Here is an 18,529-nt window from a genome sequence, read left to right on the forward strand (position 1 = left end):
TACGGTTTGCAGGGACCATGCGCTCAGGCAGTCAGACACATACGTGGGGCCTCTGGACAGACATGTGACTGGGAGAACCTTCCAGAAAGTTCTGGCTTAAAAAATTAGCTGTTCCCGCCACATCGAGTAGTGCAGAGCTCGTGTGTGGCTGCCTGGCCTGCACGATGCACTTGGCGTCTCATGCCCTTTTCTTCCCAGGATGTGGCCATTCAGACCTCACGGGCCTTGGTTTGCCAACATAGATACATTTAACGGCCAAGATCCTGCCCCCGCGGTCAAGCTCTGCTGCTGAGAAACCACCAGACGGCTTCATCTCAACTTGGGGCCTCATGTGATTGCCAGGAATCCACAGAGACGCACCAGAGTGGACGCCGGCGTGTGGCCCGGGCGCCCCTTCCATGCTTCCTAACCCGAGACTGAAAGGCCTGGGCGGAGACCCGGGTAGGGAGCCCTCGTCACTGGGGCCAGCCTGCACTTGACTCTTCACCCAACCTCTTGGAGAGGCCACCTCTGGGAGACGCCCGGCCCAGGAGGGACTCGGTGGAAAGACAAGGAAGCAGCGAGGCGGGGAGGGGCAGGCGGGCCGGCCCGCGATGGATGACGCAGAGCTTCAGGGGGAGGGCACAGCTCCGGGAACCCCGCCCCCGCTGCCGGGCTGGTTGGCTGTCCCAGGTGGTGGCCGGGGTGATGGGGGACAAGCTGGCAGAGCGCTGGCACCCGCGGGGCCTGGCAAGCCTGGCTCTTCCTCCCCTCCATTACCCGCTTTCTGATCCAGCGACCTCTGCACTGGACTGAACTGCAGCTTGGTCCCTGAGTCTTGCACTCGGTCACTGAAACCCACCCTGGCTGGAATCCAAGGGGCAGCACCACGATTTGATAAGAAGGAGAGAGGCCGGATGGACAAATGCTGGACATGTGCGTGCGATGTCCGCCCCCCACCCCGAGAGGAGGGAGACCCCGACGCTGCAGTGAGGAGGACGCTAGGCCTGAAGCCAGCGGACACAGAGGGGCCCGCTGGGCGAGTCCCCTGCTGCGAGGTCCCTGGAGGGGCTGGGGTCACAGAGACAGGAAGGTGGGGGTGGGCGCCCGGGGTGGGGCTGGGGGAGGTGGGGGGCGTGCGTGTTTAGTGGGGCAGAGTCTCAGGTTGGGGGCGAGAGGGTTCTGAGGTGGGCGGTGGGGACGGGCGCACGGCAGTGTGTGCACATAACAGGGTGAAGGTAAATCCACAGCTAAAAAGGGGGCTAAAAACAAGCCGACAGCGTCAGAGAAGAGCGCTGCCCCGACTTTCTGTCCCAAACTCTGAGAACGGCTGTTGGGAACCCCTGCCCAGCCTGTGTTTCTAGAAACTCCCTTTCGGTGGTTCTGGCCCATCACGCATTTTAGTGGGACGGGGTGGGGGGCTCCAGGAACGAGAGCTGGGAATCCGAGCTGGTCTTCACTCGGTCCACCGAGAGGCTGAGGGGCACTGCCCAGCTGCACCAGCTGAGCGCAGAGTCACTCACGTGTTAACTCGTAGGTTGTCTCGGTGGAGCTGCTGTTGACGGTTTTGAAGCTGCTCTGGGCTGTGGGGGGCGAGCAGACAGGCCGTCAGTGTGGGGACAGCCAGCGCCAGGACGGGCCGCAGACGTGGAAGGAGGCCTGGCCGGGAAGCTGCTCTGCCTCCAGAGCAGCCACCACACGCCTGTCTGCTCACCGGGACCCCCGCAGAGCCTCCTGATCCAGCCAGGCCCCGGGCCCACAAGGGGGAGGAGTGTCTCCCCTCTGATTAAACGGATCTAATTGGCATCTGGCAGAATGTAGCGCAAAGCGGCACTGGGGGCCACAGGACTGGCTGGTCCCGGGGCAACCGCGTCTGATCACGTGCTCAGGTGAGTGCCCCAAGCCAGCGGGGACGACCAGCCAAAAGTGAGCAGGTGCACAGACCCTCGCACCCCCTTATTCCAGGGTGTGTGTGACTCAGCCCAGAGGGACAGTCACGGCTCGCTGGGCATCGGCAAGGGGCACCGGGGGAGACGCTGTGAGTGCGGGTCTCAGCGGAGCCAGGTCCTCCCCCGGTGGGGTCAGGGCCAAGCTGTAGCCCCTTGCTGACCCCAGAGGGGCGCCAGGGGCTGAGCGCAGTGTGTGTGACCCGCACGAAGAGGCCCAGGCAGAGCTGGACCCGGTGCCCTGGCTGCCCTGCCCCCGCCCCCACCACGCGGGTGCCAGGGGCCCAGGTGTCTTCTCTGATGGTTCTGGGGGTCATCTCTTAGCCTTCCCCCAATAGAGAGCAGAAGGGGACAGTGGCTCAGGGCAGATGAGCAGGGAGAGGGAGGCCGGGTCTCCACAGGCCCCAGCACCCCGGGCCTGCTCCGCGTGGGGCGGCACCGCTGTCTCCGGAGGCCCGACTACTCCTCCTCCAGGGCACACAGGCCCCTATGGCTTAGCCCTGCCCTGGCCGGCTGACCCCTGCCTCCCCCCACTGAGCTGTGCCGGGCCCTGCGTCACCCTCTTCCTCTCACGTCCTCCGTGACATCCTTTTTACCCCGACGGCCCCCTCAGATGGCTCCTCCTCCAGGCAGCCTTCCTGGGTGCCCTTGCTGTGCCCTGGACCTTGCACACTGTCAGGATGCTGGGGAGGGGGCAGAGCTGCACCCCCTCCGGCCCCCACGGCTGTTCCCAGCAGGCCTGGGGTGGGCAGATGTGGTGGTTATGGGAACCTCCCTGCCGTGGGGTCGGGGGGCGGGGGGCTCACCTGTGAGCTCGGCCCGCAGAGCCGAGGGCGTCTTGAGTGTCTTGGACTCGGTGGCGGGGGCCGCCTCGTACTCCAGCTCGCGGTAGTAGATCCGGTAGCCCTGCAGGAGGCCGTTCAGGCTCTCGTCCCTTGGGGGCTGCAAAGACAGCACGGTCAGGGGCCTGGCTGCATGCTGGCTGGCTGTGTGGACAGGCGGGGCGTCACTGGTTCAAGACAACTAGAGGGGCCTCGGTTGTTGGCAAGAGGACAGGCAGGTGTCCCACTGATGAGGAATGACGGGGTCCAGGGATGGAACCCAGGCCTCCTGGTCCTGTGTGCGTGGACATGGCCATGTCTCCCTGTCCAGCCTGGACACCCGAGCCCCAGGGCCGGGGCTGGAGACTGTGGCCCAGGTCACAGATAGAGAGGAAGTTGCCCATTGCTGGCAGACCCAGAACCGAAGGGGGCCGTGGATGCGGCCTAGCCCTGCGTCGTCCACCACTGACCCACCCTGTCCCTTCAGTCCCCGACCCTCCCGTCCACCCGGGCTTATGGCCGTCTCGCTGGGACCCTCACTGACCCCTCTGCGTGCCATGTGGGCCCCCTGCCTGACAGGCGTAGGGCTAGAACACCCACTGCCACCTCAGCTGGCGTGAGAGCGGCCGACGGTGGGGCAGGGCCTGACTCCTAAGAACCCAGCGGAAGGTGGCTGACGGGTGGCTCGGAGACAAGGTCGGACGGTGGGGGAGTCTGAGCCTGTGTGTGAGTCCAGGACCTTGCAACCGCTTCCCTCTGCGTACCGCTGCTGCTCAGGGAGGGCCCGGCCCGACTGCCCCTCCCCCTTTGGCTGGTTTCTGTTGATTAGTGAGCCTGGGGAGGGCATCCCCAGCTGGGTGACAGGTCTGTCTGTGGAAGGAAGGCCATCCCACTCCACTTGGAACCCCAATAAGGCCACGACACTCACCCCAGTGCTGGGGGCTACGGGCTCTGCTCCCTCCTCTACGGTCCTCAGCAGGTCAGGACCGAACCTCCCAAACTGCAGCTGGACAGATGGACCAAGAGCGTGCTGGTGCCCGAGTGGACGCCACAGCTACTGTAGGAAAGCCCCCCTGTTGTGGGTTAAACTGTGCCCCCCTAGGAGACATGCTGAGTCCTAACTGCTGGTCCCCGCAAAGTGACTTCATCTGGATTTGGGTCTCTGCAGATGTAACCAAGTTAGGAAGAGGGCACCGGCGGAAGGGAGCACTCTACGGCGATGGCAGGCTTCCCAGAGGGCGGTTCCGTTCTATTTGCCCAGATCTTTAATGCAGCAATCACACGTCCAGGAACTGACCCCACGTGGAATCTCAGGTGTGCGCGGTCCTGAGACCCACAGACGTGAGCCTGGGACTAACTCCCCCACCCCTCAAAACGCCAAGACCAATCCTCTCCGGGTCTTTTCAATGCCACCAAGACAACAGGATGGCCTTCGAGCTTGAAGGGCTTGAATCTTCGAGCTTGAAGATTGCCTGCAAACAAATTGGCAGACTTGGGGCTCGTGAACACCATCGGGTGATGTGATAATTGATTCACACGGGCACCTAGATGCTCAGCGTGATGCATCGTGAAGACAAAACACATTTTAAGAGGCAATATAGAATCTAGCAATTATTTAACAAATGCTGAGACTAGAAAAAGACCCAAAGATTCTTATAAGATGAGGACATTTGGACACAGAATGTCACGCGAAGGCAGAGGTCGGGACTGAAGGAAGCGTCTAGAAGCCAAGGAGCGGTAAGGCCTGCCGCGGCCGCCAGAGGCTGGGAAGAGGCAGGCAGCAGGCTTCCCTGTGTCTGCAGTCAGCTACCACCTTGACCTTGGATGCTGGCCTTCGGAACTGTGGGAGGGCAGGGCGCCCGGTTCCAGGCGCTCTGCTGTCCACACTCGCACCCTTCAATTTCAGTCCCTGAACCCGGGCGGCACCGGGGGGACCCGGATGCTCAGGGAAGTCTGTTCTCCGTGACCTCTGGCTGGTCTTGGTCCCAAACTCGGGACCCCTGCAGGAGGGGACAGCTCTCTGCCCTCACTCGCCAGTGGGCAGCGCACACAGCAAGGGCGCTTCCTCCCATGAGCGGGAATCACCACGTTTTCACCACGAGAGCCCAGGGGTTTGCAGGGCAGGTCTGCCGCAGCCCCCAACGTGCTCTCCCGCCACTTCTGAGTCCTTGGACCCCCCCACCCCCCGTCCCCGCGCTGAAAGCGCCGTGGCTGGTCGTTCTTCCTGTCAGACGCAGACACTCAAGCCTGGGAAACTGGAGTGGACTCGCCACATCCCCAGGATCCACGTGCATCCCTCTGGTCAGAGGAGCCCAGCAAGCCCACCCGGATGACACTGGACTACTAAGCATCACCTTCACAAACACTGAGAAACCAGACAGTCGTGTGAGTCGCTTTACTGCCAGATTCTCTCTCCTGTGCGGGTCTGGGACTGGACCCCATATTTCCAGGGTATCAGTGCTCGCTCCGCTCTCCTGACGCCCACAGGTGGAGACATCTTTAAACTCACCTCACGGTTGTAGAACTAACGATCTGAGAGTGAAGGTGGACCCGCTCAGATGCCCGCGTCGCCTGGATGGGGCAGGTGACCGGCCAGGCACGCAGGGTCCCCGAGGCACAGGCCCGTCCGTCCGGGCCCCGGGCTGAACCATGACACTGATCACTTCCTCCAGCAGCGAGCCTGCGGCCCTCTGCCCCGACTGTTCCCAAAACGAGGCCTCAACTGACCAGAGTGCTAGGAACTCGGGGAGCTGTGTGCTGTCAGGAAGGGAGGTGAGGACAGGGCTGAACCCTGGGGGCCTGCCTGGGGGGTAGGAGAGAGGCTCTGTTTCTTGTTGCAGTTTCTAGTTTATTCTGCCCTTTTCTTTCCTACCGATTTTGATGGACAGAACCTCTGTCCCCCGCACTGCAGATTCAGGGACACCCCTGAGCGGGGCACGCCCTGGCATGCTGGGCGGTCCCTATGCTTCCTGTCCAGCCCCGGCCCTGGAGCCTCCCCGCCCTGAGGACGGCAGCGTTTCAGATCCTCTGATACACTTTTTTTTAGATCCCTCCCCTTTGAGTTCATAGGATTGGTTCAGATAGCTTTAAGGGTTTTTGTTTTGCACGACCCTCTGCTATTTAAAACTAGGTTCCACGCGGTAAAGGCAGACACCGTGCAGCGTTTACTGCTAATTGATGCCACGTGCAAGTCGTGTGTGAGTCTGTGTGTGTAATGCACGCAGGCGCCCTCTCCTCCTAAGGACGGACGCCCACAGTCGGCCACTCCGACCCTAGCCCTGGGTTTCTTACTGGCTACGGCTGAGACAATTACAGTCCTCACCCCTAGGCTTCCTTCAAGCACAACTATCACAACACGTAAGAAAAAGTTTATTTCACCCCCTTCTTAAAAAATACAACAGATGGGAAAGTTGGAAAAGTCTACCCGTGAGAATAAAGAGAGACGTTTTCCCACCTGACACCTAAGCCGTGCAGACAAGGTCCAGGTTCAGTGACGCGCTCTCCACCGCCCTTCCCAAGTGAGGCTCAGCGGTCACAGGGCCTCTGACCCTCTGGGTCCCAGGCTGCCCACAGCGGTGACCCCTGAGGGAGGGTCCTGAGGCCCCCGCCCCACAAGTCCCCCTGCAGTGAAGGCGCCCGGCTGAGGCCCCCGGGAGGTCAGCGGAGCTCCTTGCTGCAGAGGGCCCTGCCTGCACCCCAGCCCTGCCTCTAGAGCCGACCGGCTCCGCAGGTTGATGAGGTGCCCTGAGCTGCGACGTAAGCGTCTTAAGTGCTTCACCCTGCCTTCCGCAAATCGGAAATTCCACCAGCCGGTCCGCAGGGGCCCGGGGTGTTTTTGCAGTTTTGGAAAAGGGGCCCTTGTTAAAGTGCCCGTGACCTGGTCGGAGTGCATTGGCCTTGACCCCCCACTCCAGCGGGCGGGAAGAGGACAGAGGGCTGGGGCTTCTCACCATGAACCTCAGTCCTGGCCGAGCGCCAGGGGTCAGGCTGGGACCAGCTCAGTGGGCCTTCCCAGACAGGGCGGGCCGCGGGTGGGGGGACCCGGGGCTGGGGAGGGTCCACACGGAGTCCCTTCCCAGACAGGGCGCGGGGGGGGGGACCCGGGGCTGGGGAGGGTCCACACGGAGTCCCTTCCCAGACAGGGCGGGCCGCGGGGGGGGTGACCCGGGGCTGGGGAGGGTCCACACGGACTCCCGGGTCTCAGGGTGAGCTGGAGGCAGAGCGGGACTTCCACTGCCATCGTCCTGGGGCCCGAGCCCGGGACTTCCCACCACCTCTGTTCCCTGGAGCCCAGAGCAGGGGTCCCTCTGATGCCTGCTGGACTGAGTCCATGGCTCAGCGGCACGGGAGGCCCTAGAGAACCAGCTCCAGGCGCCTGCCCTTGAAGCCCAGCAGCTGTCACACCTGAGCCTGCATTCCTGCGGACGTGCCACTGGATAATGACCTGCCTGCCCTGACGGGTGGGGGTGGGGACCGGCCATCCTGTCACCTCCCACCTCCCTCCGGCCGCTGCCCTCCTGTCTTCTCACTGAGGCCTGTGGACCTCACAGCAGGGAAAGGAGGCTCTGGGTGCTCAGAGCCCGGCGCCGGAGCCAGTTCTCACAGACGACAGAGCGGGCGGTGAGAAAGGAGCAAAGGCCAGGATGTCCCAGAGAGGCCAGGCCCCTGGGTCCCCTCTGACCGGGGGCTGCACCGCACTCTTAGGAAGGCGCCCTGCACAGCCGAGTCCCCCTCCCCAAGTCCACTGCACGTGATGCAATCTGTCCCTTAGGACGCTAATTTTGCTAGAAAACAGCCTCAAAATCCACTCAGAGAAGAGGGGACCAGAGAGGAAATGCATGTGAGTCACAGACTGTGTGACCCGCTGGAGGTTTCAGAACAGCCAGCTGAAATGTGATCAATTCAGAGACATGAATGCCCAGTATGAGCTGCACTCAGTGTGAACACAGAGCCACTGCTGTCCAGAATATACACACAAATCCTCAGATTCCAACAGCACCGGCCCTCGAAAGGCACAGATTGACCATCCCACTCAGGTCAGTTCAGCTCAGTCGCTCAGTCGTGTCCGACTCTTTGTGACCCCATGGACTGCAGCACGCCAGGCCTCCCTGTCCATCACCAACTCCCAGAGTATGCTCAAACCCACGTCCATCAAGTCGGTGATGCCATCCAACCATCTCATCTTCTGTCTTCCCCTTGTCCTCCTGCCTTCAATCTTTCCCAGCATCAGGGTCTTTTCAAATGAGTCAGTTCTTCGCATCAGGTGGCCAAAGCATTGAAGTTTCAGCTTCAGCATTAGTCCTTCCAATGAATATTGAGGACTGATTTCCTTTAGGATGGACTGGTTTGATCTCCTTGCAGTCCAAAGGGCTCTCAAGAGTCTTCTCCAACACCACAGTTCTAAAGCATCAATTCTTCAGCGCTCAGCTTTCTTTATAGTCCAACTCTCACATCCATACATGACTACTGGAAAAATCAGTTTTGACTAGATGGACTTCTGTCAGCAAAGTAATGTCTCTGCTTTTTAATATGCTGCCTAGGTTTGTCATAGCTTTTCTTCCAAGGAGTAAGCATCTTTTAATTTCAAGGCTGCAGTCACCATCTGCAGTGATTTTTGGAGCTGTAGTCACCATCTGCAGTGATTTTTGGAGCCCAGGAAAATAGTCTGTCAATGTTTCCATTGTTTCCCCATCTATTTGCCATGAAGTGATGGGACCGGATGCCATGATCTTAGTTTTTTGAATGTTCAGTTTTGAATGTTGATCATCCTACTAAGAGGAATCAACTCTGATGGACAGCCCATTCAAGTGGGTCAGTGGCCTTGGAATTACAGGCAGTGCTTGCGTTTTTAAACAAATTACTAAAAAAGATTTACAGGTGAAGCATTTTGTTTGGAATGCAAATCTATATTTAAACGTCGTCCCTTTGTTCCCTTGGCTCTGATTCAGTAAATTACTCATAATTTTAATTATACTTCAACTGCCTGGCAGTTGACAGGCATTTATTTCCACAATGCATCATACTGACCACCTCCTGCTCAGGCTTCTTGCGATTAGTTTCTCCTGCTGGGCTCTGAAGGGGGACAGCTGATGGACAGGCACGCCCAGCACCTTCCGTGCAGCTCTCCTCGCCTCACAGGGCGTCTGGGACTGAGCGCTCGCAGCCCAGGGGCTGGAGGCGGGAGGGCTGGGTTGACAGCCAGCACTGCAACCACAGCTGCCTGTCGAGAACGGCTGAGGTGCCACAGTCCCGAGCTCAGCTGGCTACGGGGCAGCCAGACCCACGTCTGAGACCAAGCACGTACCCGGCAGAATTCAGCACCACCCAGAAGACCGTCTGCTCTTGGTCGATTGTGTTAGTGGAGAGCGGGAACTGGAAGTGCTTGGAACCTTCAGTTTCCATGTTGAATGTTCCCCATCTCCCACCAGAGATCCTGATGGAAGTCAGGGGTCTAACGGGCCTTGGATCAGAGACCTCACGGTGGCCTCAGAGGGGACCTTGGAACCCTTGTTTTACAGAGGAGGAACCTGGGGTCAGAGAGGCTTCTGGGGTCAGAGTCTTGCTGTGGCAAACTGGCCCGCAGGCCGAGGCCAGGCCTTGTCCCTCTCCCGGGGCCCAGAGGGCCACTCAGCCGTGGCTCCCCCGGGACAGCCGTCAGAGCCCAGCTGAAGCCTCCTGGGTCCTCATCCAGTTTCAGCACTCCAGGGAGGCTGGAAAGTGCAGAATGCCACAGCAGTGAGCTCCCAGTTCACCGGGAGGACACTTGGAAATGTCTTCTGTTCACACTGAAAGGTTCCTGTTACCCCAAGGAGCTGCCACTTAGCGACACAGAAGAGGGGAAGTGGCCTGGGATGACTCGGCCACCGGACGGGCTGTGCGCTGGGCCCACTGGCCGTCCTGCTGACCGCCCCCCACCCCAACACACCGAGCTCCGGTCCACTCTGCAGGTCACCACGGCACTGGACTTCCCCCCTTGGAGGTCACACTCACACCACGGCCCTGCATGGTGCACCAGCCGGACTCTCCAGCCCAACCCAGGGTCGGCCGGGTGCCCGCTGAGCAAGCTCGCTGCTGCAGGAGCGGGGTTCACAGAGTACCGTGGGGTCCCCGGGCCTTACCTGCCACTGGATCAGAACAGACGAGGTGGTGCGTGGTGTCACAGACACAGAGCGTGGGGGCTCCCCGGGGACTGGAAGGAAGAGGGAAGCAGCACGGGTTAGACGTCGAGCTTGGCCCGGCACTCCTGGGCCCGGTCCCCGCCTGCTCTCAACCAGCCAGCACGCGGCCCCCTCCTCCCTGGGGACGCCCTTCCTCCGCCTGCCAGCCTGTGTCCAGGAGAGAGGGACCTCATACTGGACCACCTCCCTGACCTCACCTCCCACGGACCCGCCCCACTGGACGCACGCAGAGTCTGGGTCTCTTCATGGCCGAGGCGCCCGAGCGCCCCTGCAGTTCCCTGATCTCCCCAGAGGAGGAGGGGTGTCATTCTTTTGGGGTACGTGGGTCAGAGCGACTTCTGAACAGGACACATGAGCAAGCCAGGCCCAGGGCCCTTGACTCTAAACACGGATGTGACTGTCAGGAAAGGGGCGTGACTCCGGGGGCTGGGGAGACCTCTGGCCTGGCCTGGGTCCCGGTGGTGGCCTGGTGCAGCTCCAGTTTGACCCCACCCTGCTCTCTAGAGCGTGTGTCACGTCCAGCAGGCCGTGCCCCACTCTCCACCACGTCTGCCCCTGCCGGGCCTGGGCGGCCCGCTCCCAGCAGACCGACTGGCCTTCTCACAGCGGCCCCGCTGTGACACCCTGACAGAGTCAGTGTTCAGAAACGGGCTTTGAGCAGAAGGATTTAGGGCCTCTCCCCACCTGCCTCATCTGTGTGCCCTGCACCCCCAGCCTGCTCCCCACTCTGACTCAGCTGCTCCGAGCGACCCCTGCACCCTGCAGGCTTCCCCGTCCTCCGGGCCCAGACCAGGGATGGGCCCATGCTGGCCACACTCCAGGCCCCCTGCCCCAGGGGCCGCTCTCTACCCTGCCCCTCTGACCTCTGGCTGTTCCAGCTCAAGGCCCTGACCCAGCGTTCCTGCCCACGTGGGGCGGGCTCAGTACTCTCGGGATAAGAGACCCTTTCCCAGCAAACCATCTGCATGCTCCCAAGCCCCTCGCCCAGCACTGGCCCCAGCCCTGGGGTCAGCCTGGCCTGTCCTCTCCCCTGAGAGCTGGACTCAGAGACACGGGACAAAAACACAAGGCCAACCCATTGCAAAGAGAAACTGGAGTCTCGAAAAGGAAGATGAAGAGGTGATTTGAACATCAAAGGGCTGAGAGAGGCCCCCTTCTGACCGACCTGTGAGGGGCAGCGGGTGGGCACCCCTCTCCCGCAGACCAGCTGCCGGGTTTTTTCCTTCTAAGAACTAACTCTCAGGCAAGGCGCTAACGCAGGAATACCGCGGACGCCACGGGGGACAAGCAGTGCTTCTCCAGACCCGGGGCCGCCCTTCCTCCCCGGCCTCCCGCCTACGGGGTCGGGGGGCACCTCTCCGGTCAGGATCATGGGGCCCTGGCGGCCTGACCTCGGCGAGTTCAAGAGCCAGCAAGGCCCTGGACCCCACGGCTGGTCCCTCAGGGCAGGAGGCCCCGACACCCCGGGCTACAGAAGAGCAGAGCTGAAGCCCGGAGGCCTGGTGTGATCGTGGGGATGGGCTGGTTTGAAGGTCGCTCCACTGCTGAGTTAAGCAGGGAAGGGGGAGCTCAGGGCGGGCCTGGGGATCGTCACAGAGCACCGCCCAGTGAACTGAGGGTACAGGTCCGTGGCTGGGCTCCGAGCATCAGCGTCGTCGTGCAGTGGCCGTGCTCTGTCCTGAGCGCCTGCCTGTCTGCTGGGTGGGCCTGAGGACCCCGCCTCCCTGTCCTTCCGGGCCTGGCCTCACTGCCGATGGCCAAGCAAACTCACAAGGGATCTTCAGGCCCAATTCCTCTGAGCAGAACCAAGCAGGGGTGGGGGGCGGGTAGGGACCTGGAGCTTTCAGGGGGTCTCTCTGCCACCACGTCACTGTGCATTTGTCAAGCGGCAAAACCAGGATGGCTCATGAATGAGAAAAATGGGGAAAAGCTCTTACAATCCAGCTACCCCATGGCATCTATCTTTAATGACCCTATAAATTATTCAATGTCAGGGATGCTAATGGATCATCGGGTTTGGAAGCTAATCAAAGAAACGTCCCTCCGTTTGGAAGCCCTTGAAGTCTGATTTACGGCCCTGAGCTGTGCAGGGGCACCGGCTTCTGCTGCTAATTGAACCCCACTGCCCATGGTCGCTCCCCGGCTCCCTTGGGTGACCCCTTCCTGGTTCAAGGGGGGAGTGGGCCTCTCTAGGAGCCCAGGTTTCGGGGTGCACAGGCAGCAGCGGGAAGTGGGCCCATTGCTCACCATCCTGCAGCGTGGTGACCGCCTCTGTCTCGGCGCTGAAGTCACTGTCCCCAATGTCGTTGGTGGCCTTCAGACGCAGCTTATAGGAGGTGAAGGGCCTCAGCCTGAAACAGAAGAGACCTGTGACCATGGAGCCCCTACTTGGGGGGGCCCCCAGGAGGGGGCGTTCTGGGGCTGCATCCCCCAGGCACAGTGAGCTGGCCCGGGACTGCTGGGGAGCAGCCCCCAGCCCCCAGCGCTGGCTTGATGATCAGTCTAGGGGGACAGGAGATTCAGGGAGGGGGAGGAGGGGGCGCAGAACTCCCGGTGGGGATGGAGCTTAGGCTCAGGGCTCCTGGGGGAGGAAGCCGCCTCCTGTAATTAGAGACACTTTCCTGCGTGCACAAATTGCTGCTCTCCAAGGAGCTGGAGGATTCCTCCAGAGGCGCTAATTACCTCGAGCTCTGGCCCACTCCCCTCCCCGCTCCCCCAGGGCTCCCGCCTGCAGCTCCCGTGACCTGGGGCTCTAGGGTCTGCCCTGGCCTCCTCCCTCCTTGACTGAGCCAGCCAGGGTACCCAGCGCTTGACCAGCACGACCCTCTCTAACCCCTAGGGTGGCTCTGCAGGGTGGAGCCGTCAGGATTCTCAGGTCACGAGGAGGGGACAGAGGCCTCTGCCCTCTGCAGAGACTGGTCAATGGTTGGGGTGGGAAGATGACTCTCCTTTTAAACAACCCTAAGTAAAACGGGTCGCTAGGAGTCAGACACGACTGAGCAACTTCACTTTATTTTTTCACTTTCATGCACTGGAGAAGGAAATGGCAACCCACTCCAGTGTTCTTGCCTGGAGAGTCCCAGGGACAGGGGAGCCTGGTGGGTTGCTGTCTATGGGATCGCACAGAGTCGGACATGACTGAAGTGACTTAGCAGCAGCAGCAGGAAGTAAAACCAAGATGATGTCGACTGCCCACAGTGAAATGATGTCTCCCCTCGGCCCATGGATGAGACTTTAGGGACACGAATGCACTTCTTGGTGCCACCACCTCGGGCTTCCTCTTTCCCTTCCATCCATCCACCCACCCAAGTTGTCCGGATCCACGGGGGTCTTGTGTGCCCAGCACAGAGCCACACCAACAACCAAGGCTTCAGATGGACTCGTCTGCGCCGAGGACACACACACCTTCACCACGTCCCTGGGGACACCTCCCGCTCACCCCATTCAGCAGCTGCTGCTACTCCTGCTCACGAGGAGCCGATGTGGACCCCGCCTCCCCCTTCCCTCTGCCTCAGGCGGTGGCCCCGTCATCCTCTCTGTTTCCTGGACCCAAACATCCCAGGTGATTCTAGGTGCTCCCTCCCTGTCCCTTAGTCCAGACCGCCTCCAGGTTTCCTCACCTCGGTCTAAGCACAGCCCTCCTGCCTCAAACCAACCCTGCCTTCTTGCTTCCCATCTGACCTGTAAACCATTGGTTTTCGAACTGAGGACCAAGGAACCCTGAAACTCTAAGGAACCCTCTGGGGGTCCAGGGTCTCCACTCCCCGTGTCAACCAACAGCTGCTCCTCATGCATCTGGTTGGTAATGGCTTCTGGGAAACACTTTGTTTAGAGAAAGGATTCTGCTACCTTGAAACATTGAGGACTGTTTTTGGAAGCCGTGATCAGAAAGCTTTCCTCTCCCTTTGTTTTCGTATCTTCTCCTGCGTGAGACCTCCTGTGGTGGCTCTCTGTGAGTTCACACTTGCAGGGATGCTCTTGCATCACCGGCCGGGCCTGGTGCCAGGCGGTGCTGAGTGAACGCTCGCTAGAGGGACGAATGCAGGGGGACGTTATCTGCCCCGGAGGTTTCTCGGGAGGGTTGAAAAGAGGACGCATGAAAGCCAGCGCAGGCTGGGGACGTGGTGGGGGCCCTGGAAGCGACCCTTGTGTTCAGACGCAGCACTTTGGCCACCTGTGCGCGCGTGCTCTGTCGCTCAGTCGCGTCGGACTCCTCGTGACCTCGGGGACCGCGTCTAGTGCGCTCTATTTGGGACATGGTAGTGCACGTGGCCTACCACGTTACATTCAGCACTTCGCTCTTCTCTGAGGATTTTGGGAACTGAGGCCAAAGAGCAGGCTCTTTGAAGACCACGCTTTCTTTCCTGAACTCTGGGGTCTCAGGGAGTCGGGGGCACATCACGGGCAGTGAAGGATGACTTGACGGCTGGATGAGTGCGCCCGGGTCTGAGACGGACGGGCTGGGGCCAGGGGACCGGGAATCAGAGCTCCCAGCCTCGCCCCGCGCTGAGCAGACTCCCTTCCTCTAGAGGACCCACAACTGTCCCTGGGGGCCACGGAGCTGCAGGACTTTCTGTCTCAGCAGGAAAGCCCTGCCTGGCACCTGGAAATAGGCACAGAATGGCTCAGAAGCCATGAAGAGAACAGCCAGCTCATTACCCTGGAGAGACAACCGTGGCTACAGAGCCCGGACAACTGGTCTAACCTCTGCCCCGAGCACTTGTCATCACCACCTCCCTCCTGCCCACTTGCTCCCGCCGCCTCCCTGCTGAGTACAACAAAACTTCCAGGACCACTTGGAAAACGGAGGAGGAACAAACCCTCTGGTTTCCCCCAGCTCTGCTCTGTTCACTCCCCCAGCCCTCCTCCAGCCTTGGCTTTGAAGAGGGCCAAGCGGGAATTCCGATTCTGGCCCCCCCTCTCCTAACTGGGGCACCTCATTTAATTTCTCTGGAGTCTCACTCGACTCATTTCTGAAAATGGAAGTGATGGTATCTGCACTTCCAGGGGAAGTTCTGTTGCACAGCCTGCCTCGAGAAGTCTGGTCACACAGCAGGCGCTTAATAAATGTTCCTTTCTCTTTCCCGTCTCCCCATAGGCTGCTGGAGAGGGCACGTTCAGAGGAGCAGCAGGGCCCGTGGTCGCTGATCATAGCAGCCGTCACTGGAGCCCAGGCGGTCACCGCCCTGTTCCTGAGGGACACCCAGCTGGATGGGAACGTAACCCAGCACCCAGCACGGGGCTCTCGGGAGCCAGGAGAGGAGCCGTGGTCAGCTAGACAAGCAAGGGGCCTCCTCTGCCCTCCTAGGAGGTCCTGGCGAGGGCTCCAGACCCACAAAGACAGGGGTACCCACTGCTGGGCACCCTGGAGTGTGAGTCCGTGGAGTCAGGGGGGGAAGGACAGAGGTGATGTTGGGCGTCTCCCTGGGGCCAGCCTGGACCACCGCCAACCCCACAGCCCAGGGCTTATGTCCCGGGGGACCGTCACTCCCCAGGCCTGCCCATCTAGACGGTTCCATCTGGAGGAACCTGGCAGGCAACTTAACGCCCCACAGCCCTCACCTCCTCCACCACAAAGCGGTGCGGCCAAGAGAAGAGGCCGGGTGGGATCAGGACAAAGCGAGCCCAGGGCCTCCTCCCACCCAGCGGTCACCAAATGGCGGTCAAGAGAAGAGGCCGGGTGGGATCAGGACAAAGCGAGCCCAGGGCCTCCTCCCACCCAGCGGTCACCAAATGGCGGTCAAGAGAAGAGGCCGGGTGGGATCAGGACAAAGCGAGCCCAGGGCCTCCTCCCACCCAGCGGTCACCAAATGGCGGCCAAGAGAAGAGGCCGGGTGGGATCAGGACAAAGCGAGCCCAGGGCCTCCTCCCACCCAGCGGTCACCAAAAGGCTGGCTCAGGGGCAGCCTGCTCCTGCCGTCAGCCGTCACTGCGGAGCCACGGACGGCAGCGGGCGGAAGAGGTGTGCCTTGCTGACCCAGGCCGGGGCATAGAGGAGGGTGGTCTCCCTGACCGTGACACTGGCCTGTGACATGGTGCCAGGGGCAGGCTGGGCCTCCGTCTGCCTCGGGGACTGGGGGGGCCTCCGCCCCCGTCACCTCGTTAGATCCTGGAGCTCGGGGGCGGGGGCAGGGCAGACAGAGCTCAGAAGGACAGGCAGGAAAAGGCCGGGGTGGGCCTTGGGACTCCTGGGTCCCAGCATGGGAGGGCCAGCCAGAGGGCAGATGCGGGCTCACAGCGTGGGTCTCCCTACTGGGAGGGTGGGAGCTGGCGGGGGGAGCGCAGGGCAGGGCCCCCAGGGGCGGGGCAGGGCCCTCCCCACCCTCTTGGTACCTTTCGACGACACAGGCCGTGGCCTCGTGGCTGATGGACGAGGAGTAGGTCTGCCACTGGCCCCTGGGGAGCTCACGCAGCTGCAGCGTGAAGTACCGGATCGGGGAGGCGCCGTCGCTGCCCGGCACCCACCGCAGACACAGGCTGCGCGCCGTCACGTCGGCCTGGGGCACCTGGAGCTCCCTGGGGGGCGCGGGCCGCTCTGCGACAGAGAGAGGACGCCAGGTCAGGGCCGGGGGCACCTCGAGTGGTTCCGGGGGGGCTTGGCGGCTGCCCGGGGCGCTGGCTGTCCAGCTCAGACAGCCAGCAGGCCGTCATCCACAGCCATGTGAGGGTCCCGGACTCTGGCCGGACCTGACTGGAGACCCCCGTTTAGTCCCAGAATGCTCCACTCTCAGAGCAGAAACAGGCAGGCTGGGGGCCCGCCACACTCCCCGGGAGCACCGCCAGGCGCAGGCACCCTGGACGGCGCTGAGAGCTCCCGGCACCTCCAGGTTTCTGCCGACGCTCTCCCTCTTTCCGATTTTGGGTCAGTGCCTCTTTAACCCTGGTTTGTGCTCCCTGGACATTGACCCGGGCCTGAGACCATAAAGGTTGTGGAGCAGGTGGCCTGGGGGCTGCTCTGAGCCTCTGGGGTAGGGACTGGGGTGCGGGGAGCAGGGCCGGGACCCGTTTCTGAGTGGGGGTCACTCGCCTGTTGCCCGGTCTCCTCACCCCATTGACATCAACAGAGAAGCCCCACGGGGCAGGAGTAACTGTTGAACTGTGCATCGTGACGAGTGCGGGTTCTGATCAGGACATGCGGGGTGAAATGACGCTGCAGCTGATTGCCGGCCCCAAGGGGATGGCCGCTAGGGACCCGGATCTAACTCCCTTCCCTGAGGCCCACGCTGCGGCCTGAGAGCCCGAGTCCCCTCCTGGGCCCACGGGAAGGGGCCTGGCTCTCTTGGGCCCCTCGCTGAGCCACGGGGGCTGCAGGGAGGCAGGGGCACTTGGGGGCTGGAGGGTGGAGAACAGGGCTGCTCCTGAGGGAGTTCACGTCTGCGCCTCAGTTAAGTCACACCAAACCTTGAGCAAACCTGTCCGTTTCCTGCTCCTTCAGCAGGGGCTGCGTGGACCCTGAGGAGGAAAGCAAGAATCGGGGCCCGGGGCTCTCGGTCGCCTTGTGGTGGGAGCTGGCCTAACTGCTTCCCGGGGGCGGGGGCGGTGAGGAGCCGGCAGGGGGCTCTCGGTCGCCTTGTGGTGGGAGCTGGCCTAACTGCTTCCCGGGCAGGGGTGGGGGTGCGGTGAGGGCCTGGGGCTCTCGGTCGCCTTGTGGTGGGAGCTGGCCTAACTGCTTCCCGGGGCAGGGGTGGGGGTGCGGTGAGGGCCTGGGGCTCTCGGTCGCCTTGTGGTGGAGCTGGCCTAACTGCTTCCCGGGGCAGGGGTGGGGGTGCGGTGAGGGGCCTGGGGCTCTCGGTCGCCTTGTGGTGGGAGCTGGCCTAACTGCTTCCCGGGGCAGGGGTGGGGGGTGCGGTGAGGGGCCTGGGGCTCTCGGTCGCCTTGTGGTGGGAGCTGGCCTAACTGCTTCCCGGGGGTGGGGGGGGCGGTGAGGGGCCCGGGGCTCTCGGTCGCCTTGTGGTGGGAGCTGGCCTAACTGCTTCCCGGGGGCAGGGGTGGGGGTGCGGTGAGGGGCCTGGGGCTCTCGGTCGCCTTGTGGTGGGAGCTGGCCTAACTGCTTCCCGGGGGCAGGGGTGGGGGGTGCGGTGAGGGGCCCGGGGCTCTCGGTCGCCTTGTGGTGGGAGCTGGCCTAACTGCTTCCCGGGGGCCGGGGGGGGGCGGTGAGGAGCCGGCAGGGGGCTCTCGGTCGCCTTGTGGCGGGAGCTGGCCTAACTGCTTCCCGGGGGCAGGGGTGGGGGGTGCGGTGTGGGGCCCGGGGCTCTCGGTCGCCTTGTGGTGGGAGCTGGCCTAACTGCTTCCTGGGGGCAGGGGTGGGGCGGTGAGGGGCCCGGGGCTCTTGGTCGCCTTGTGGCGGGAGCTGGCCTAACTGCTTCCCGGGGCAGGGGTGGGGGGTGAGGGGCCGGCAGGGGGCTCTGGCACCTCTGGTGGGAAGGAGGGGAGAAGGGGGAGGGGGAGGAGGGGCAGTCTCTCTCCTTGAACCCCAGACATCAGGGCTGAGGATGTAGGCCTGTGGCGAGTGTCAGGCTGTGTGGACAAGCTGTGTGTCCAGCTCCAGGAAGGACTCAGGAGGTGCTTAATAAACTCGCAGTTCGCACAGCCACCCCCCACCCCC

General features: G+C 62.2%; 1 protein-coding gene across 1 annotated transcript in view; it reads right to left on the bottom strand.

Annotated features, from left to right (window-relative positions):
- The window catches only part of SDK1 (sidekick cell adhesion molecule 1), a 743,568-nt gene that overhangs the window by 47,447 nt on the left and 677,592 nt on the right, over nt 1-18,529 (bottom strand). The window contains exons 32-36 of the mRNA XM_070363134.1: nt 16,258-16,459; nt 12,172-12,275; nt 9,865-9,935; nt 2,732-2,867; nt 1,503-1,562 (exon numbers count right to left, since the gene is read on the bottom strand). Coding sequence (XP_070219235.1) covers nt 1,503-1,562; nt 2,732-2,867; nt 9,865-9,935; nt 12,172-12,275; nt 16,258-16,459 — 573 coding nt within the window. The remainder of the gene's footprint in view (nt 1-1,502; nt 1,563-2,731; nt 2,868-9,864; nt 9,936-12,171; nt 12,276-16,257; nt 16,460-18,529) is intronic.

This window comes from Bos mutus, chromosome 25 (genome assembly GCF_027580195.1).
Source record: "Bos mutus isolate GX-2022 chromosome 25, NWIPB_WYAK_1.1, whole genome shotgun sequence".
In the NCBI taxonomy this organism is placed as follows: Eukaryota; Metazoa; Chordata; class Mammalia; order Artiodactyla; family Bovidae; genus Bos; species Bos mutus.